This window comes from Rhinolophus hipposideros, assembly GCF_964194185.1.
Source record: "Rhinolophus hipposideros genome assembly, chromosome: 20".
Lineage (NCBI taxonomy): Eukaryota > Metazoa > Chordata > Mammalia > Chiroptera > Rhinolophidae > Rhinolophus > Rhinolophus hipposideros.
In genome coordinates this window covers 16,276,228-16,298,261 of record NC_138066.1, presented here as the reverse complement: position 1 = coordinate 16,298,261, position 22,034 = coordinate 16,276,228, and the positions used below count along the sequence as shown (strand labels likewise).

Sequence of the window (22,034 nt, the reverse complement as noted above, 5' to 3'; positions counted from 1 at the left end):
TATGTATGTTGTATTTTTTTTTAAAAAGGGTTTAGCTTTTAAAAATTACATGGAAAAAAAGGTTTAAATATAGCAAAAATAATAACAAAAAGAAGAACACGTTGGGGAGAATTTCCCTATTTTTAAGAACAGACTTATACTAACAGGCTACTGAACCTAGCATCAGACCCATGAGAATGTGGGAATTTAGTGTATGACATGGGTAGCAATATAAATCAGTGGGAAGGACAATGCTATTGGGACAATTGGCTTTCCATAGTAGGAAAAATATAAAATTAGATTTTAACCTCATTTATGAGGAAAAATAAGTCTCATATTATCAGAGACCTAGATGTAGAAAACAAAATTTTAAAAGTTTTAGAAGCAAATATAGATCATAACTTTTGATAATATGGGTAATATTTCCTGAAAAGTACTCCTAATAAGCACAAACCGTAGAGGATGTGACTGACACATTTGACTACCCCAAAACAAAAAATATTGATATGGCTAAACTCACCAAAATTTAAATTAAAAAATAAAAAATAAACTGGGAAAAAAAATAAAATAAACTGGGAAAGGATATTTGCTATGTAAATAACAGGATGATGATCATCAAAAGTTTACAAATTAATAAGAAATAGACAACTCTTCCCAACTGAAAAAGGTAAAAGCCATTCATAAAGGAGGGAACTCAAATACATAATTAACATCAAAATATATTTAATATCACTAGTAATCAGGGAAATGCAAATTAAAATAATTAGATGACATACTTTATCCATCAGATTGGGAAAAAATTATAAATTCTAACGATATCAAATATTGGGTGGATATGGAAAAATGATATCCTCATTCAGTAATGGTAAGTATGTAAATTGGCAACGGTGTATTGTGGAGCAGTTTGGCAAGAAGTACTAAGTTGAAAATACACATAGTATACAATCCATTAATTACCCTTCTAGTTATTTATCCTAGGGAAATGTTTACACATGTGCACAGGTGATATGTGTAAGGATGTCCATTGCGTTATTGTTTTGGTATCAAAATATTGGAAATCTAAATGAGAAATATTGGAAATCATCAAAAGAGAGATTTTTTTAAAAAAATTATATTTTCATATTATAGAATACCCTACAGCGGTTAAAAGGAATAAAGTCTATTTCTTTACATACATGTATTGGATCTCAATGTTGAGTAAATAAAAGCAATTTAAAGGACATATGTACTATGATATCAGTTATACATTTTTAAAGTAAATACACAAAATGTTAACAATAATCATTTCTGGGTGTTGGGAACAAAGTGTTAGTTTTATCATTTTCTTATTTTTCTATAATTAAAAGTTTTCTCAAAATAAAAACAGTGCAAAAAAAGAACAAGTAGGAAGCAGTGAATTATTCCTAGTGTCATACTCAGGTCAGATTAGCTAAGAATTGAACTTTGTACATTGGATTTAGCAATTAAGTCAGTACAACAAATATTTGTTAAGCATCTATTTTATTAAGTGTAAGGCATTTTGACATGTTGCAGAATGGGGAAGGAGAGTATAAGCCTAGAAGCAAGATATAGATAGCTTTCTTAATTTTGACTCTGCAGCTTTTATTTACATGGTGGTGGTGAGGGTGATAATAAATGCTTTAGTAAACCATAGTCCGTCTACACAAAAAATCTCAAATCTCCTATAAAAACTAATTGCAAACTTTCTGCTTAGGTAGGGTTTTTGGATCGGCAGAGGACATTGGCCTTGCTGGAAACCTTCTATGACCAAAGTTCAAAAATGCTTAGACGTTTACTCTGTAACCCAAGACAATGTAAGTGCTACTCAGAGGGAGTATGCTCAAGTTGGAATGAGGCAGTGCACTAATATGAGAATACAAGGTCATTTTATCCCTGTGGAATTTCTTCACATACATCTCCCTGAGACCCTGATAGCTATATCTGATTGTTCATTCCACACAAAATTCATTCTTTATCACAACTAGATGAATTTTTCCCTACAGAGCAATATTAAAAGTTGTCAGGCTAGAACTCAGCTAGAACTCAATTTTCAATTCATTCAAATGAAGAGGTGTTTTAGTAACAATCTGAATGTTTTAGAAATTAAGTTGGTAATGGTAATTACAATTTTAATGTGCAACTTAGAATTCTAAGATTTCTAAGAAAAATGTTTCCTTCTCACAAGCATTTTTACTTGTATGTTTTTACTGTACTTATACAGTGGGATATCTTTTTTATCTTACTACCCAAACAAATAAGAATACGGGCTTTATTTTTATTTTTTAAAGAGATAGTCATTGAATAGATGGGTTTTCCAAAGAATATCAGGATTTTATTTCTGTGTGAAAATGTATTACTTGTATACTTAAAAATCTGTGAGTGATATATGCAGAATATTCCCCAAAACGGTGGGAATTACAGTTTTATAGCTTAAATACTGTTTTAGCAGAGAGAGAAGATACAGTCTTATGGCATGGTCCCACTGTTGGTAGTCCTGAACACTGGGATTGTTTTGTTGTTGTTTTTTTTTAACAGTGGGGTTCTGGTGCACGGTACTCAGTCTTTCCCTAGAATTCTGAACCAGGTGTCCACATAAGGTGTGGAGGAAAAGAATTAAGGAATGAAGAAGAAAGGAAGGTAGAGAAGAAGAAGAGAGAAAATGAATATTGGCGGGGGTGGGGGGGATAGCCCAGTGAAAGATAGTTGTGGATTGAGACTTGCTTTTATTTTGAAATTGTAGATATGGAAAAGGTATTTAAGGTGGAAGATGTGTGTTCCCTGCCTCATCCAAAAGTAAAAAAGACCAAAGTAAAAAAGAAATTCTATTTGCCTTGGCAGTTTACACAACTCTCCAACTACCTAAAGAAGAATCCTGTTCATCTTCAAAACCACACCTTTTAGGAAAGAGATAATTTCTAATTTACAGTAGTGAGCACCTTTTATGTTCCTTTGGATACCTTTTTACTTTTTATTGTAAAGGGAAAAGTTACTGATATTTATTTAAAGCAGTAGACCTATTTTATAATCACTGTGCTCAATGCTTTTTTGTATTAACTTACTAGCTCTGATTCTGCATTTTAGGATCAATTATTTAGGTAAATGATTTGTTTTCTGCATTAGGGCCCTTCATTGAGTTTGAAGAGATAGACTTGCCTGAGTTCTGGGGCGATATGGATGATCAGAAACATATATATGAAGACTTTGACAAAGTGCTCTTAGAGATGAATACATTACTTCCCGAAAAACATGCTAGCAAAACCCAAAGTAAATTGTTAGAAAATCCAGAAGATCTACATAAACATAGAAAATCAACACTATCACCAAGCCCATCAGAAGAGCAGAAAGAAACAACTGCAGGACAAGAACCAAACGAAATTTTAACCAAAGAACAAGAACAGGACTCAGAGTCAGCTGGAGAACAGGAACTGTGCAGAGAATCAGTAACAGAACAAGGAACCTACATAGGGTTAACTCCAGAGCAAGGATCAATGGGAGAGTTAATAACAGAACAAAGACTTCATCGTGAGTCAATAACAGAGCAAGGCTCACCACCTAGAATGTCAACTTCAGAACAAGGAATCCATATAGAATCTACTGCAGAACACAGACTTGACAGTGAATCAATAACAGCACAAGGACAACACAAAGAGTCAACATTGGGACAAGAAACACACAGAGGGTCAACTGCAGAACAAGGATCACGCAGAGAGTCAGTAATACAAGGACCACAAAGAGGGTCAATTGCAGAAGGACCACGCAGAAAATCAGTAGTACGAAAAGGATCACACAAAGGGTCAACTCCAGAACAAGGATCACGCAGAGGGTCAATAACAGAAGAACCACTCAAAGGATCAACTGAAGAACAAGAACCATCCAGAGAGAGAACTCCAGAAAAACAGGATGTGGACTCAGCTTCACAATTAAGGGAAGGTAATATCTTAAGAGAAAGTGAAACATCTAGGGAGCACATTGAAATCCCTCCACAGGAAGAGCAGACTCAGGAGCAAGCATATGAAGAGGCACTAGTCACGATTTCTGAACTGCAAGAGGATGATCCAGTATCAAGAACAGAAGGTCACCTTTCAGGTAATAATGCAGTTCTCCCACAACGTTAGCTCTCTGTTTTGTGGAGCAGTTTTTAAAGTCTTCAGAAAATACTCATTTCAGTTAGGATCTTTTCTGGCATATCAGGTCATGCAAACGTCAGACATATTTTGCTACTCAGTATGAGTCTAGACCTTGAACCATCAATTAAGTGCAAACCAAAAAGCCTCTATTGTCAATTTACCTAGAATTCCTTTTGCATTAGAAGCCCATTTGTAAGGAAGAAACCTGGTAACGCTACATACAGAAATTTACACTGGACTCCTGAAAAAGCAGTAGAAGCCATTTTGTTTTAAGTGTGGTGTCTGGTATTAGAAACCATTTTTAAAAATTACTTTTATTTCAACTATAAAGTGGAACTTGCTTTTTCAGTTACATATAAGATGTATGTTCTAGAAGAGTTTCTGAAAGTCATATTTAAAACAGCACAAAGCATTTCAAATATTTATTCTGCAGAAGACTTTTCCTCTGAATTGCTTATGCCAATTTATGACCTTTTTTGAAAAATTCTACCCCTTTAGAGAGCCAATTTCAATATCACTTAAGGCCTCAGTTAGGCATAATTTTTTTTTTTAAGTTCTGCCCTTTAATTCTAAAGTCTACAGTCCCGAAGGAAATTCTTATTTAAAACTCCTAAGAGATGTGTAACCTGTGTTCTAGATTCTACATGATCATCAATTAATTTGATTTCTTTCTTTTTTTTTTTTTTTTAGCATTATGTTTATTTCTCCACAAAACAACTACTAATGTTTGGCTCTCCTTACATAGTAGGAATGCAGCTTTAAAACAAATTAGTGAAGTTACTATTCAGTCCGGTGTTATGTTAGTGAGGGCTTAGTTTTGACTATGTGTAACAGTGATCCAACATGACAGTGTCTAAGAAAAATCTCAGGAAAACAAAATAAAACAATAATGTCTACACAAGATAGGAGTTTCTTTGTCGTATAAAAGTCAAGGTACATGACAGCTCAGGCCCATGAAATCAGCAGTGGCTCCAGCTCCTTCTATCTTGTGTCTCCTCCAACCACATGATTTAAGATGGCTCACTAACATGTCCACATTCTGATAATCAGAGAAGGAGAAATGAGAAGGGATAAACATCACATCACACCCTTCACATATCATTGGTCAGTATTTAGGCATAGAGTGACACCTAGCTGTGAGGGAGGGTAGGAAATGTAGCCCTCCTTTTGCACGGCCAGATTAGGGTACAACAAATTGCTTTTGTGACAGAGCCACTCTCAACAACTAGGAGTTATTAAATGATATCATTGTGATTATAACACAACATCTATGGGAAAGTACCTGAAATAAAGTTTTTGGTATTACATATGCAAGGCATTTCTCTCATTCATTAACTTAAGAATACATAATAGAATATATAATGTCCAACTCATAGGCATTTTCTTTTGTACCTTTTAGAAACCGCAAAAAAGGAAGTTCAGAAAGACAAGTTCTGTGAACCCAAGTCCCCAGAAATAGAAGGAAAGTCATGGTCAGGTGACTCATTTAATCCTCCTTTCATTAATACTCTGGAACAAAAACACTGTGAAAGTTAAGTTAAATTGGCTATGTTGTGGAATCTGTATTTTATAGGTGAACTTTTGACTTGTAACTGGAAGATGAAGTATGCCAAATGTGAAGATGAAAAACAGGCAAACTTAATCTATGGTAACTCCAGATTCACAGGTACATGTTAACAACAAAACTAGGAGGGATAGATGGAAGTTCAGTTGATGGATTTAATTTACCCCGTGATAAAAAGTGGACTTAGCCAAGACACAACAGCAGGGTGATCCTTGCATTATTTTGTCCCTCAGCTGATGCATTCAAATATATACCAGATGAATGTTTTTGGTGGTAGTAGGCATGAGCTATTGATGAATGTTCTGTTTTAAAATATATTCATTAGTATTCAGTTGGGTTTTGTTTTTTGCCATTACATGGCCCTACAACTGCTTTGAGGCTATGGTCCAGGTATACAAAGGGAATAAAATATTAGACATTAAAACTCAACAAAAATCATTCCAGCTATTCCTCTCCCTGATAGTTCCACATCCAAACATGTGAGACTGGTGAGAATCTAGGGTTTTTTGAAGACTTATAATATACTCCACAGAGAGAGCAAAGAGTAGCTTTTAGATCTGAGGTAAACCATGTGTTTAACAGTGATTGTTCCAACAAGTACTCATATTTTACTACAATGCAATTTTATCATTTTACTTTTCATCGACAAGTAGTAGAACTAATTAGATCAATTTTATTCTCTTCCTATCTGCAATTTTTTTCTCTGGGTCAAATAACAAACTTTCCATCCTCAAAATATTTTAGTGAAAATGCATGGCATTGGTTAAGCTCTTGTGGCCTGCTAGTTCATGTTCTTCTCTTGGTCTGACTTCTTCATTTCAATTTTGCTTTATTATTTGAAAAAAACTGCATGGGTGATCATTTTTAAGTTCCATCAAATCTGATATTGAAGGCATGAATGAGTAAATGAATGAATAAATCAAACACAAGTCACTGGATTGAAATTTTATGAAGTATGCTTCATGTTATAACATTGAGCTTCAAGATAAATATATTCAAGGCTCTTTGGGGAAGAGGTGGTAGTGCTGGTATTTACAGATATATTTAACTGGCCAGTAGAGATTGCAGGGGGCTTTAGGCACAGTGATACCAAGGGCTCAACAATAGCAGCAGGACACCATCACTCTGCCTCTCAGCCCTGCTCTTCTCTGTGTCACTTCCAGTTTTAGTTTCTTTTTTCTATACTGCGACAAAGATAGCCACGAGAGTGTCTCTACGCCTACATCTTACAAGTTCAGGAATCAAAGGACAAAAAGAGTGGTTCTTGCCTAATAGTTTCCCAAAAAGTTCTGGGTCTAATCCTCATTGGCCTGTAGTGGATTATCTTGCTGTCGTATATGCATTCTGTATCACGTGGCCATCCTTGAGGGTGGGGGAGGCTCAGTACCACCTGATGTATCTAAACTGACAACGAGGGAGAGATGTTTTGTCAAATAAGAAGGGTGCTGTCCTCATGAAGGGAGCACGGATTCCTGACAGGGAAAAAAGTAGTAGATATCCATTACAATAAGTACTCATAGATTGTCCTAATTTTTGAGAAAATCCTTCCGTTTACTGTTTGGTATGTGTTTCCTGTTCGATAGACCTACATCCAATTATCAGAAATATCCAGTCTTACAAGGAAGTAAAAGGTCTGAGTGCCTTCAATGGAGTTTCCTTGAATCTGCTCCAGTTTGTACAACTCCTGGAGACATTTGTGGGTGAAGATACCCCCTTGAGTGTCAGTGAGACCCTCACCTCCTTTTTTAAGAGGGGCTATGTTGAAACTGAAGAAGAGAAAATAAGTGGCTTAGAAGAGGTGAGTGATATTGTGTATCAGTGAAACAAGTGAGGTCACTATTCTAAGTAAATCTCTCAACCTCAGTTGTTCTTTGTGTGGCTCTTCTTTAAAAATTTGCCATCAAACTTATCATTGTATTTCAATGACCATGGCCATTAAATATTTTATTTTATTGTCAAATATTCTAAGATCACACTCCAGAGCACTCATTCCCCTAATAATATCATGATCACTGATGGTAGGAGATGGTTTATTGTATAGCTTTGTTTTTCCTCCTCTGAAGTTTGAAGAGATTTTGAGGAGCAGATATGTGTATGAACAAAGATTGTGTGTGTGTGTGGGTGTGTGTACTGTCTGTCTGCTGTGTGAGTGCATTTACAAATGCACATACTTAGGGTTATTGTTATGGCTTGAATATATATTTTTATTTAGGTGTGCTGCATCCAGGCAGTATATATTTCCTTACTTAGGTGATAGATAAATGCACACACATTAGCTTACATTATAATTAATTGTAAATTATAAACAATTTATGTACTCTTGTATGAAATATGTAAATTAGATTCACCAGGCATATTCAGTAATCTCATCAGCCTTATGAGTCTTCTCAACCTAATTCTAGAGTTGATATCCCTTTTGCCTCCTAAATTGCATCTCCCCGCAATTAACCAAATGGTATATGTTCACTGTCATTTAGCAATTAAAACTATCTAGATGTTAAATTACTATCTAATTGATATAATTAATCTAGAACAAAATCTAAAAAGAAATTAATGTCAAGTCAATGTTAAATATAAAAGAATTTTTGAAATGTAAATATAAATGTAGGAAGGTAGAAATGGGAATGTATCAGTAATCCTAATAAATGTAAACTGATAAATCATAAAAAAATTTTTGAACAGTCTTTCATTGTTTGAACACTGCCATTCCTGCCCTTTCACTACAAAACACATCCCACCAAAAAGCCAGGCAGAGCACCCCATGTGTTTAATCACAGTCCTGAACAACCAGCGAGGGAGCGGAAAGGAATGAATTAAAGATTCTTAAGGAGTGTAGTCCTCTTCCTAAATTAATGTATTTTAATCCAATCAGAGAATGCATGTTTTTTTATCTAGAGGTAAAACAGAGAATGGTATTTAGAAGATCAAAATTAAGTGCTTCATTTTCCCATTAATATCATGCTTAGTCTCAAAATAAAGCTTTTTTTTTTTTAAGTACTGTACTTTCTGGGAAATGAACATAGGAGGCTGCCTGAGAGTACAATGAACAGATTGTCTTCTTTGCTTTAATAATCTATTTTCATCCTAGGTTAAACAAAATGCTTCCCGAATCCGACGGGGACTTCTCCTAGAAGCCCTTTTTCAGAAGTGGGACAGTGATGGCTCAGGCTTCCTGGATCTGAAGGAAATTGATGAACTCTTGTACACATACAAGGAAGGAATGGAAAAAGACTCTATGAAGAAAGGTAAAAATATAAGAATTTTCTTATGTAAGTTGTGGTAACATCTTAACTTCAACTTTCCCAGTACTATGGCATATATACAGTTAAACACTGATTATTCTAAAACCATGAAATACCACCTTCACGCCTACTAGTATGGTTATACATTTTTTGGCTTTATTGAGATACAATTGACATATAACATTTTATAAGTTTAAGGTGTACAACATGTACACACACACACACTTATATATTGTGAAATTATTCCCACAGTAGTGTTAGTTAAAATTTCCATCACCTCACATAATTACCATTTTTTATTTTATTAAATTTATTAAGGTGACATTGGTTAATAAAATTCTATAGGTTTCAAGTGTACAATTCTATGATACATTATCTGTATTACATTGCATGTTCACCACCCAAAAGTCTAATCTCTTTTCATCACTGTATATTTGACCCCCTTTACCTTTTTCTACCACACCCCACACTCCTTTCCCTCTAGTAACCACTATACTGCTGTCTATGAGTTTTTGTTTGTCTGTTTTGTTCAATTTTTGCTTTCAGTTTTATATCCCATATATGGGTGAAGTCATACGATTCTTGACTTTTTCCATCTGATTTATTTTGCTTAACATGTTATTCTCCAGATCCATCCATGTTGTCACAAATGGCAGTATTTCATCTTTTCTTGTGGCTGAGTAGTATTTCATTGTATATATGTACCACATCTTCTTTATCCAATCATCTATCGAAGGACACTTCGGTTGTTTCCATGTCTTGGCCACTGTGAATAATCCTGCAATGAACATAGGAGTACATATATATTTACAAATAAATGTTTTCAAACTTTTGGGGTAGATACCCAGAAGAGGAATTGCAGGATTATATAATATGGTAATTCCATTCTTAATTTTTTGAGGAACCTCCATATTGTTTTCCACAGTGGAAATACCGGTTTACATTCCCACCAGCAGTGTTTGAGAGTTCATTTTTCTCCACAACCTCTCCCACACTTGTTATTACTTGTCTTGTTGATCATAACCATTCTAACAGGTGTGAGGTGGTATTTCATTGTAGTTTTGATTTGCATTTCCCTAATAGCTAGTGAAGTTGAGCATCTTTTCATAGATCTGTTGGCTGTTTGTATGTCTTCTTGGGGAAAGTGTCTGTTTTCTTTGTTTTTGTTGTTGAGTTGTATGAGTTTTTTATATAGTTTGGATATTAGCCCCTTACTGGAGGTGTTGTTTCAAGTTTCTTCTCCCATTCAGTTGATTGCCTCTTTTTTTGTTGATGGCTTGTTTGTTTGTTTGCTGTGAAGAAGCTTTCTAATTTGATATAGTCCCATTCATTTATTTTTGCTTTTACTTCCCTTGCCTTTGAGGTAAAATTCATAAAATCCTCACTAAGAACAAGGTCCATGAATTTAGTACCTATGTTTTCTTCTATATATGTTATTGTTTCAGGTTTTATATTTAGGTCTTTTATCCATTTGGGGTTAATTTTTATGTATGGTGACAAATAGCAGTCTAGTTTCATTCTTTTGCATATGGCTTTCCAATTTTCGCAGTACCATTGAAGAGGCTTTCTTTTCTCCATTTTAAGTTTTTGGCTCCTTTATTGAAAATTGTTTGCCCATACATACTTGCATATACCACATTTTCTTCATTTATCTGTTGATGACACTTAGGTTGTTTTCCATATTTTGGCTATTGTGAATAATTCTGCAGTGAACACAGGGGTGCAGATATCTCTTCGAGATAATGATTTCATTTCCTTTGGATATATACCTGGAAGTGGAATTGCTGGATCATGTGACAGTTCTATTTTTATTTTTTTGAGGAAACTCCATACTGTTTTCCATAGTGACTACACCAATTTACATTTCCATCAACAGTGCACAACAGTTGCTTTTTCTTGACATCCTCACCAACACTTGTTATCTCTTGTCTTTTGATGATAGCCATTCTGACAGGTGTGTGGTGATATTTCATTATGGTTTTGATTTGCATTTTCCTCATGATTAGTGATGTTAAGCATCTTTTCATGCACTTTTTGGTCATTTGCATGTCTTCTTTGGAAAAATGTCTGTGCAGTTCCTCTGCCCAATTTTTAATCAGATCATTATTATTTTTTTGCTATTGAGAGCTGGGTTCCAATACTGGATCTTTCACTAAATGGTCTAAATGATCAAGGGCCAGTTACTGAACCTCCGTAGATACAAGCGTCTTCATTTGTAAAATGAAGGAGTTAGACATGATGAATTTTAGAATTTAAGGAACCTGAGCATGCTATTATAAAGATGTTCCATCATAAATGATGAAAGTACAGCAGTAGGGATAGGTAGAAAGCATAAAATGTAATGGGTTCAGCCCAGCACTGAAGAATGAGAAAAGTAATGAGGAGGCAGAATCTGCTGCCAGAAGAAAATGTCTGCAAGCGGGTAGAACAAATTATTCTCTCCAAGGGTAGGCTTATACAAAATGCCTCTCTCTCTGAACACATATTGGGAGCCACCTGGACTAAGAAGGTGATTGCTGAACTGATGGCCATATGGAAGAAGAAAGGCAGATTTAGTTTCTTAAAAAGGAAGACAAATTTAAATTCAAACATTAGCAAATAATAGATCGGTAAATCTTCAAACAACTCATTTGTTTTTTGTTTTGCTCTAGCCTTCATATCCATCTCTGCGTCCAAGGTTAAAAATCTGGATTTAAATAGGATAAAGTCACAGAATTAGAAATTTCTAGAGATGTTTCTGTTGGTGTCTTCAAAATGGAAGTTGTCTATATGTAAGGGGAAACTTTAAGCTTCTAACTTTTAATTTCTGTATTCCTGTCTAATACAGCCTAATTTTTTAAGCAGAAATATCACATATAAAAAGCTGTAGAACATGGGACCTGTTCCCACCCTGGAGTCACTCATGTCTCCAAGGAACCCTGTTTTCTTTTAGTGGAACATGGTAATTAGAAGCCAAGATCTGGGTTCTACACATACTCAGCGCTCTTAGGTCTCTGATCCCGTTTCTCATGGGGAATGTGTGTGATGTATACAAACATTTACATCTGTACATATTTATGTAAATATCTATAAAAATTAGAAACCATAAGTTCACACCCCTACCTCCAAGTCCAATCCAATAGCACAGGGTTCACTCTAGTTTTCTCCCTTTTTTGTAGCTCCCATATATCTTGCTCGTATTATCCTAAATGTATTTACAGTCATGCACCTCATGATGACATTTGAGTCAATGACAAACTGCATATATGACGAGGTTCCCATAAGATTATAATGGAGCAGAAAAATTACTCTCTCCCAGAGATGTCATAGCCGTGACAACACTGTAGCACAATACAGTACTCACGTGTGTGTGGTGATGCTGGTGTAAACAAACTTACTGCGCTGCCAGTTGGATAAAATTATAACACATGCAATTATGTGCAATACATAATATGTGATAATGAAAATAAATGGCTTTATTACTGGTTTATGTATTTACTATACTATACTCCTTATTGTTATTTTAACCGTATTGTTAATTTAGTGTACTTTTTCTATGTATAAAAAATAGATTTGGGGGTTCAAATATTGACATTAGAACAGGTGTCTGGCCCTGCTGTCTTCTGTGTGTTGACTCCATTTTCAAACAGCGTTTCTCGTTGTGACCAGGTCCAATCTCACATACTCACAGGTTTACTCAAGTCCAGTGAGAATGAGAAGGAAAATGTCCTTTTCCTAATCGTTCAGCCAAAGAGTCTGCCATTAGTCTGGACTAAACTAACCACTCTGACTAGGGGAATAGAATGTTCTGATGGGTGTAGGCCTGAGATGCATGCTTCATTTCTAGAACCACAAGTGGAACCCTTCTCAAACAGGTGAACTGAGGTGGGAATTTCCCCAAAGCAAAATTTGGGATTCAAGTACCAGGAGAAAGGTTAAGTGGATGCTAAGGAGCAAAAATCAACAAAAGTCTGTCTTCAGAAATGAGATGCTTTCATACAAGACGACTAAAAGTACCAGGCCGTATTTGTTAATTGTGAAAGAAATGGCATAGAATGGATGCTATTGTCTTTAGGGGAAGGAGAAATCACCGTGGAAGCCTTCTTGAGGAAGGAGAGATTTTGAACTTTAAAGGGGAAAGGCACATATTCTATGACTTATTAATTTATAATAAATGTCAGAGACCTGACACATGTGCACCAGGAGACATGTACAAAAATGCTCATAGCACTGTTCACAACAGCAAAATACTGGCAACAGCCTACATGCCCCCTGACAGGAGGATAAATAAATCAGTGGTGGGATACTTACAGAATGGATACATTGTAGTGAAAATGAGTAAGTCACAGCCACAGGGACAACATGGATGGATATGGTAGCATAGTGTTGAATAAAAAAGCAAGTCCAAGAAAACTGCATATAGTATGATGTCCTTCTTCTAAAGCCTAAAAACACATAAAACTAAACCACATATTGTTTAGAAGCACACACACACACAATAACACGACTGAGAAAGTAAAGGAAGGGAAAGATAAAGCAAAAGCAAAATTTCAGGATATTGGGAAGGGGTATAGGGACGCAGGGCGTTTAACAACAGCAGGGACATAGAGGAAGATGTAAGTTATTGGTCATGTTCAGGTCTGGTAGTAGATTCATGATTGTATTATAAAAACATAAAAGAAAGAGGTGGATGCAGAAATATGCAAGGCATGGTCAAGAACCATGAGTAGATGGGGATGTTGGAGCAAATCATTCCTATGTGGTATTATGGGCAAATATTATTGGAAAATTGACTGGATCCAAATATACTTTGAACCAGGGAATTGCATAACGCAAATTGTGTTTTAATTTAATTTTATAAATTTATATGTATTGAACCTTACTATTGGTAATTCAATTATAAAGTGATTAATACTAGTTTGGGATTATGGATGTAGGAATGGAGAGGAATGGCCATGAGATACCTTGTCAAAGAATAACAGGACAGAATTAAGTGACTTGGATATGGAAGGTAAAAAGTAGGGAGGGATCAAAATTGACCCTTGTGTTTTCACCGAAGTGGTAGAATTAAAAAAACAAAACAAAACAAAACCAGAGAAGATGACATAGGAGTCTAGCATAAGAAGTCACTGTAAGATGTTCCTTTGGGCTTAGAGATGGCTTTGATACCTGGTTTCCATGGGGAGCAGTTGTCAGGGGCTTCAGTTTGCTGTAAAAGGAGAATAAAAATGTCCCCCTGCAGACAAATGAGTCTTTGGTTAGATCTTGGTTTTGTGTTTATGTCTTTTAGCTAAACTACACATCCAGTTGCCAAAGCCACACCCTGGTCATGAAGTGAGATTGTCTTCCAAACAATTTCTGAAATACATAGAATTGGTCATATCTGAACTCAGGGGCAATGAAGATCATGTTCTGGAAAGTGTTGTGGAGTTTCTGACAACGGCTTTGGAAAGGAGCCATATAGAGGACCTGAGGAATCGTGCCAGACGGAAGTGGCTGCACCAAATTCAATGGGCTGCGGAGACCAGTGGGGTGTCCTTGGAGCCAGTGTACACTGAGACCTTTAAGGCCCTCACACAGGTACATTTTCTAAAATGATATCTAACAGGGAAAAGTTTCCTCGTTGTAGGTGATATTCAATGGTCGCAAGCGAGAGGAGCACGCTAAATTCTCTTAAAATTCGCTGGGTACTGCTGTAGATGATTTATTCACTCCAGTACATTACAATGACCCAAAGCCTAGGAGAGATGCAACTGGAGTGATTGCAGGTTGGCAAGGTAGAAGCAGAGAGGAAAGGTATAAAAGACAAAATTATGTCCTGGGATTTCTAATTTCATTTGTTCTGAGGGTCAAATAAGCCTAGGACAGACAATAGACTGATATTGAAAAATACCAGTAGGGAGATGTGCAAGCAGTTCAAGCTCCATTTCCCTTGCATGAGGTTTTGGGAATCAGTTTAAAAAGAAAGTATTTAAATTATAAAGTCATTATAAAGTAGAATTCAACATCACACGATATTTCCTAGCACTGCCTAGAGACAAACTGAGACTATTATAGAATCCTGACACTTAAAACACATGATTCCGATGGGCCACTGCCCACAGCTTTGGCAGCCCCTCGAGACTCCCAGCTTGCTGCTGCTCCCAGACAGAAACAGCATGGTGATTTTCCATATACGAGGTGTGATCAAAACATATGGAGAATGTTTAAATTTAAAAAAATGTATTACAGTGAAAGACACATTGCCATTAACACCCCTCAAAATACTCTCCCGGCCTTTGAACGCACTTATCCCATCTTCTTGCCACTTTCTGAAGCAGTTCTGGAAGTCTTCTTTCATGAATATCTTGAGTTGCTCTGTCGTGACTGCCTCGATGCCCTGAACTGATTCAAAACGTTGAACTTTCATGGTCATTTTGACTTTGGGGAAGAGCTAGAAGTCACACAGTACCGGATTCAGTGAATAATGTGGATGAGGACACACCGTAATGTTTTTATCTGACAGAAATTGCCATATACCAGAAGCGACGTGTGACACGGCGGAGCGTTGTCATGATGGAGGATGAAGGAAACACGCTCAAGAAAGAAGACTTCCAGAACTGCTTCAGAAAGTGGCAAGAATGATGGGATAATTGTATTCAAAGTGAAGGAGAGTGTTTTGAGGGAGATTAATGGCAATGTGTCGTCTACTGTAATACATGTTTTTTCAATATAAACATTCACCGTATTTTTCAATCATACCTCATATACCACAGATTCCAGTGACCCAGGGAAATTGTGTCATTCAGCTCAGCTAAGTAACAACACTTGGTTATTGCAATCATCTGAATGGCTGAAGTTTCCAATGTAGTTTGAAATGATGTGATGAGGAACTGGAGACCAGTCAAGAAAAATAAGTTATTACTTCAACTTGCTTCAGAGCTCTGCAGTACCTTAAGAGAAATCTCACAACATTTTTCTTAGTTTCTCTGTAGATCTTTTAGAGTAAAAAGAGGAATAAAGGCAGAAGAAAAAAAGGCATGAAAAGCAAACCCAAATATATAAAAAGAGGAGACAAATATCAAGGAAAGTCTCTCTCATGTTCCCCAGTTTATGGGCATGTTCAATATATGTGTAAACACATAATATTCTCAATAACATAATTTTTAGGTACAGGGAATTTTCAGTTCTTTCAATTAGAAATAGCAAGTCTGCAATCTGGGGCCCCAAGAAATCCTTTCCTAAAATGACATAAATCAAAAGTCATAGCTAACTATGTTAAGAATACCCTTGAGAGCATTTTTTTCCGCATTCATATCATAGTAGGTGGTTAAGATATATGAGTAAAATAAAGCCAGTTTCTTGTTCCACCTCTCAAAAAAACTTTTAACTGAAGCTCAGATAATATGATTACAGTTCAAAGGGATCCATGTTTTAAACCTCTGAATTTGGGTAGATTTTGAGAGATTTTTATTTATTTTTATTTTTTAGTAAACCAGTCTAGTTGGTATAAAGTAAATCCATTCCACTCACTATAACTCAGGTTTGGGGAACAGCTGTGGTGTCAGCCTTTTCCTCACTGCCCATGAACGGTAATATCTGCATCATTTATCCATGAAAATGAAATTATTGGGGTCAGATGCACAAACTGGCTAATCAAGGGAGACGTGATTAAGAGAATAGCTATTGGCAAATACGTGGTGAGAAACATTTTGTCATAGGACGCTCAAGCCCATGGACATAAGAAGATCAGTGCTCACATTTCCCTCTTAGAAGAAAATCTACTACTGCCTGTTCGAGGGAGTGTTCTGTTGAGGAACGTAGCTTGTACTTTAGATGATGCTCCATTTGTACTGAACAAAGTGCTCTACAGGGACATGAAGGGAATCAGGTAAGAATTTCTTGAAAAGGTTTCACCCTTCTAAAAATAATAATTCCCTTTCTGAAGTAAACTAGCATTGAACTCCCAGTTAGCTGCCCAGGCGAAAAATTGCCTCAGGCCACTTACGCCTCTACAGTGGGAGGTGATGGGTTTCCGGTCTTAGATGATTTCACCTGATCATTTCTAGAGCTCAAATCTTGCATGGCATTGATTTGCCATGCAAGAACTCCGCTTCACAAGACCAGCTCAATTATTTTAGCCTGCTGTATAAGTTATGTCTCCTGCATCCCGTTTTCTCAGTTATGGCCTAAGCTTGTTTTCTAAATCTTTTTCTCAAGTCAAACTGGTAATTTTTTGAGTCCACTGCTCTGACATATGATGCCAATGATTATGAATGGAGAATTGATTTTGTTTCCTGCATGGTTTAATCTAAAGCCCCTCCTGTACCTTTCTCCCATCTCCATATTCCTATTCCACAGTTTTACAGTAGTGGATGAAGGGACGCCAATACACGTCCCCCAAGTTCAACATCATGGGAACATTTTCTTCTGGAACCGTTCCCACCAGAAGTCTGATCAAAATGGATCATTCCTGGCTCTGCCTCTTCAGGATGCACATATGAGGATCTTTGGGGTCATGGCTGTTGACACGCTAAGAGATCCCCATAAAATAAACATCTTCTTACCTCATGAGATCAGATTCTATCAGGTAAATCATAGAAGAATTCTTCAATAGCAATGGTAGGATGGCCTCTCCTTCTATATTTTTTTAAAAAGCAAAACCTGAGACCAGATGAAGGTAGAGCTATGCATGTAGATAGTGTCATCATACTGATTCCAGTTCCCTGTGTGTGCATGTCAGTCTTTGGAGAGGTTTCCCCATTACACATGGAAGAACTCTCAGCCTCAGTTGCACATTATGTCTCAAAATGTTGGGGAAGATTGTTAATAAGTGTCCCATTGCATTAATCATAGAAACATAATTTGTATGCTGTAGAACTGAAATCCAACTATTAGACCACTAAGAACCACATACACATAGAATGAACTTTCAGAAAGGACATATTTATGTTTTATTGAAGTCGTACCTAGAAATCCTTTGCTCTTTCCACAAATAGTGCTAAATATGATATGCATTCCCATAACTCTTGATATCAGTGTTACAACTTTTGAGGATGAAGAATGAAGGCAAAAGCTTAAATGTTTCTTGAGTATTCATGTTTTCAAATTAGATCACAAAAAGGATAGGCGCTTTTAAGATTATAAAATAACTGGATCCTTGCTATAAACCTTTTAAATTTAATTTTTGTGACTAGAAATTGCAGTGAAGGCAGATTGAAAGCCCCGACGGAGGCAAAGGACTGGGATGTAGCCATAATGAGGAACTTGCTGTGCTTTTATCGTTTGTTCCCCTGTAAGCCCCTGGCTCTAGAGGTTTATTTACCATTATTTTAAAATCTCTCTTCTCACTTACTGGATGTATAACTGTGGAAAGTGGTAGAATCTTTTTCTGGGGACATCTTTTTAATAATAATAATAATAATGATAATAATAATAATAATAATAACAATAAGAATGATGTGAATATATTAAGAAGCAAAACGGAGGAGTATGGAGTTATCAGTAGATGAACTATATGTAGCCTTGTTAGAGAACATGTCAAAAATGAATTATAAGTTTATACTCTAGCCCTTGGAGGTAAAGGCTCCTGCGTTACCCTTACATGCCTTGGGTCCTAATATAAAATGTATATATTTTTGAAGAATTTGTGGTTCCTAGAGTTTTTTGACAAGACAAACAAGATGAGTTCTAAGGACTTCCCATTCCTTCTCTATGGTACAGGCTTTCTTTATGCCTGTAAGAAGACTGTGTAATCTAGCATGTTGCAGGTTTCGGAATCCAATGCATTCTGTACTGATCTGATGACAGTAGCCATGTAAAGATGTAGACATTAATATTGCATCAGGTCAGGGCAGCTCCTACTCATCTGCCCAACACTGGCCTTAGTTCTTGGCTTTGAAGCATTTTTTTCTCATTTCACAGTTTATCTTGTTCTGCTGACATGATTCGATAGTTGTACATACCATAAATTTTACCAGATGATTATCAGGAAACATAATTTATTGGGATCTTATGGTAGATCTCTCCATACACCTTTGAGTTCTTGATGGTCCCTTTTTCCATAGTAGAAGCTGGAACACTGCAGCTAATGTACTGATGTACTGCTAATTATTTTGCTCCTTTTAAAAAGAAAAGGCAATTAAAATTCTCCGTCTCTACAGGGTGTTGCCAATGCCTTTAGCACCGCCTATCACTATGTCCACAGCAGGGAGCACATCCTGCACGTCGTCATCACTGGCATCAGCTGGCTCTATGACGTCGCTCCAGGCATTAGCACCATTACTACGTCCTTCATTGAGCCTAGTCCAGAGAAGGTAGGTGAGGCTGGGCAGTGTTAGACTTTGCCAGGGTCACAGAGTTCCTAAACGTTATTGTCTCACTGATATTTTAAAACCACATTTAGTTAGCTATTAGGCTAACTAAAAACATATCTCCCATGACCCCAACTCAAGATCCTTGGTTGTGAGTGGCAGAATTCCAGCTCAAATGGCCTCAGTCCAAAGGGGGAATTGATTGGCTCATGTGACCAAAATGAAGAAAAGGCAGGAGTCAAGCTGGCTTCTAGGATGACCGGATCCAGGGATTTGATACCATCAGGGCTCTCTCATGTTCTTTCTCTCCCCACCCAGTTCTCATGTTTGCTTCCCTCTGCACTTTGGTTTTGTCCTTCTGGCTAAAGATGGGCTTTCTCCACAAGGCAAGCCAGATGCCTAGTAACTAGAAAAGAATCTTTTCTTCTTGTTCCAATTTGGAAAACCCAAGAAAGAAAACCCTTTTTGATCTACCCTGAGCTATGCCCCCTTGGCCAGGATGTGGAGTTTATAGTAACTGGCAAGGATGACAGGGAATTTACAATCTTGTTCTGGGCAAGGATGGCTAAACCTACATGAAAGCTGAAACACTTAAGGCAAGGTTGATACATTGACTACATAAAAAAGTAAAACTTTCCTGCACCAAAGTTAAAGAAGACATAAATTTCTTTTGACAAACTGGGAGGGAATTACCACATACCTGACAAAGGGTTAACACTGTTGTGCACAAATCAGTGAGATTTTTTAAAATCCAAAAGAAAAATAAGCAAAGGACAAGTCCACTACAAAAAACAAAAACAAAAACAAACAAAATATCTCATGCACATGGTTAATAAATATGAAAAAAAGTTCAATTGTTCTCATAATGAAATAAATACAAAGTTAAATAACAGATAACTTTTACCTACTAAATTGAAAAAGATGTTTTTATTATTATTATTGGGGAATATTGGGGAACAGTGTGTTTTTCCAGGATGTCAAGTCGCTGTTTTTTTCAACGTAGGTGTGGGGGGCACAGCTCAGTTCCAAGTCAAGTCCTTGTTTTCAATCTAGTTGTGGAGGGTGCAGCTCACTGGCCCATGTGGGACTCGAACAGGTGACCTTGGTGTTATGAGCACCGTGCTCTAACCACTGAGCAAACCGATTGTCCGGCAGCTCAGCTCTAAGCTCAAACTGTTGCTTCTCACTGGACCATGTGGGAATCGAACTGGCGACCTTGGTGTTATAAGCAGCGCACTCCAACCACTAAGCCAACCGGTCGCCCACCGGGGGCTCAGCTCCAAGCTCAAGCCGTTGTCTTCAATCTAGTTGTGGAAGGCACAGAGCAGTTCACTGGTCCATGTGGGGATGGAACCGGCAACTTGACGCTTGAACAAACTGAGCCATCAGGCCGACCCAAACAAGATTATTTTAACTGTAATTTGAAATGTTTGTTATATATCTAAGTGAAGATTACTACAGAGGCAGTTGGATATATAAACGTAGTGTCTGTGGAGAAATCGAGGCTAATGAATTAGTGGTATTTAAAACCATGAGACTGGGTTATACAACATTGTGAATGTATTTAATGCATTCATACACTTTATGAATCATACACTTATGAATGGTTAAAATGATAATATTATGAATGTGTATTTTATCAAAATAACCAAAACAAAGCAAAAACCATGAGACTGGGTGGGATGACCAAGGAAATGAATGAAGATAGAAAGAAAAAACCGAGGTCTGAGTCCAGAGACATTTCAAGCGTTTGGAATCACTGTGGCTCAAAATTCTATTGACCTTGACTTATAGTATGAAAAACATTTTATATCCTGACCTCTTACAAACACACACACACACACACACACACACACACACACACACAAAACGGAAGTTTCTCAAAACAAAATAATACCTACTTTTACTACACGTGATATTTTATGATACTTTCTATCCTATTTCATTCTTTAAAAAAAAAAAGTTTGTCAAAAGAGAAAAAAGCAGAATAGGATAAATACATAAGATAAATAATGTGTAATGAGAAAGGTGAGAATAAATAGATATTGGAAAGGTAAAGAGGAAAAAATAATAAGTCAGTAGCAGAAAAAAAATGGAGGGAAAAATAATGGCTGCTCTCTCTCTAAACGGTTTCCCAGGAAATTTTAACTAGGAGTTGTTATCTCACTACTGAATAATTGCCGAGGTACTTGCTGAATTTATAGTTTGTTAGTCCAAATAAAAGTAAATGAGAAACTTATTTTTAGTTATATTATTGTAAGTCCTTTATTTTTCATATTATGCTTCTGGTCTAGCAGCAGAATTTATCAACTTACATAACTTTGTGGGGAAAAAAGGAGAGAAACTATTTGGTTTTAGCTAAAGATTTAAACCTAGAAACACAGTCACGCCAAGATTATAACAAAGTGTATCAGTCTGGTACTAGGCGTAACACCAAACAACAAACTGTGGAAAAAATAAGTTAGGAAAGAAACTAGAAGCCCAACTGCCAATGTGGGATCATCTTTACAGTTTGCTAAGTGTGCTGGTGAAAACATTTCATCTAAGGAGTTTGGTAGAACACTTGAGGTCATGGAGTGTAGAGAGGCAAGAGAAAGTTTCACATTACAAAGCAGTTGTTCTTCCAAGCACCATTCATCATGTAGCCCTGTGGATCCTTTTATCACGGTTTCCCTTTTCATGAAAGAATTCTTTTAAAGAGAACATAAAAAAGCCTTTTTGCTTCTCCCCAGTGAATTTGTCTTTCCTATAGTTTAGTGTATTTTACAGAATATATTAATATTACTTTCTTATAAACAAACTAGTCTCGACCAAAAAAAAAAAAATTGTTGACCAAGACTCATTAATCCTA

General features: G+C 36.5%; 1 protein-coding gene across 1 annotated transcript in view; it reads left to right on the top strand.

Moving 5' to 3' along the window:
• The window catches only part of EFCAB5 (EF-hand calcium binding domain 5), a gene marked incomplete at both ends in the record, with an annotated part of 137,916 nt that overhangs the window by 98,927 nt on the left and 16,955 nt on the right, over window positions 1-22,034 (top strand). The window contains 10 exon segments of the mRNA XM_081027072.1: window positions 1,694-1,793; window positions 3,100-4,065; window positions 5,506-5,583; window positions 5,680-5,772; window positions 7,254-7,468; window positions 8,759-8,915; window positions 14,182-14,471; window positions 16,592-16,761; window positions 17,232-17,460; window positions 19,034-19,186. Of these exon segments, the coding sequence (XP_080883198.1) occupies window positions 1,694-1,793; window positions 3,100-4,065; window positions 5,506-5,583; window positions 5,680-5,772; window positions 7,254-7,468; window positions 8,759-8,915; window positions 14,182-14,471; window positions 16,592-16,761; window positions 17,232-17,460; window positions 19,034-19,186 (2,451 nt within the window).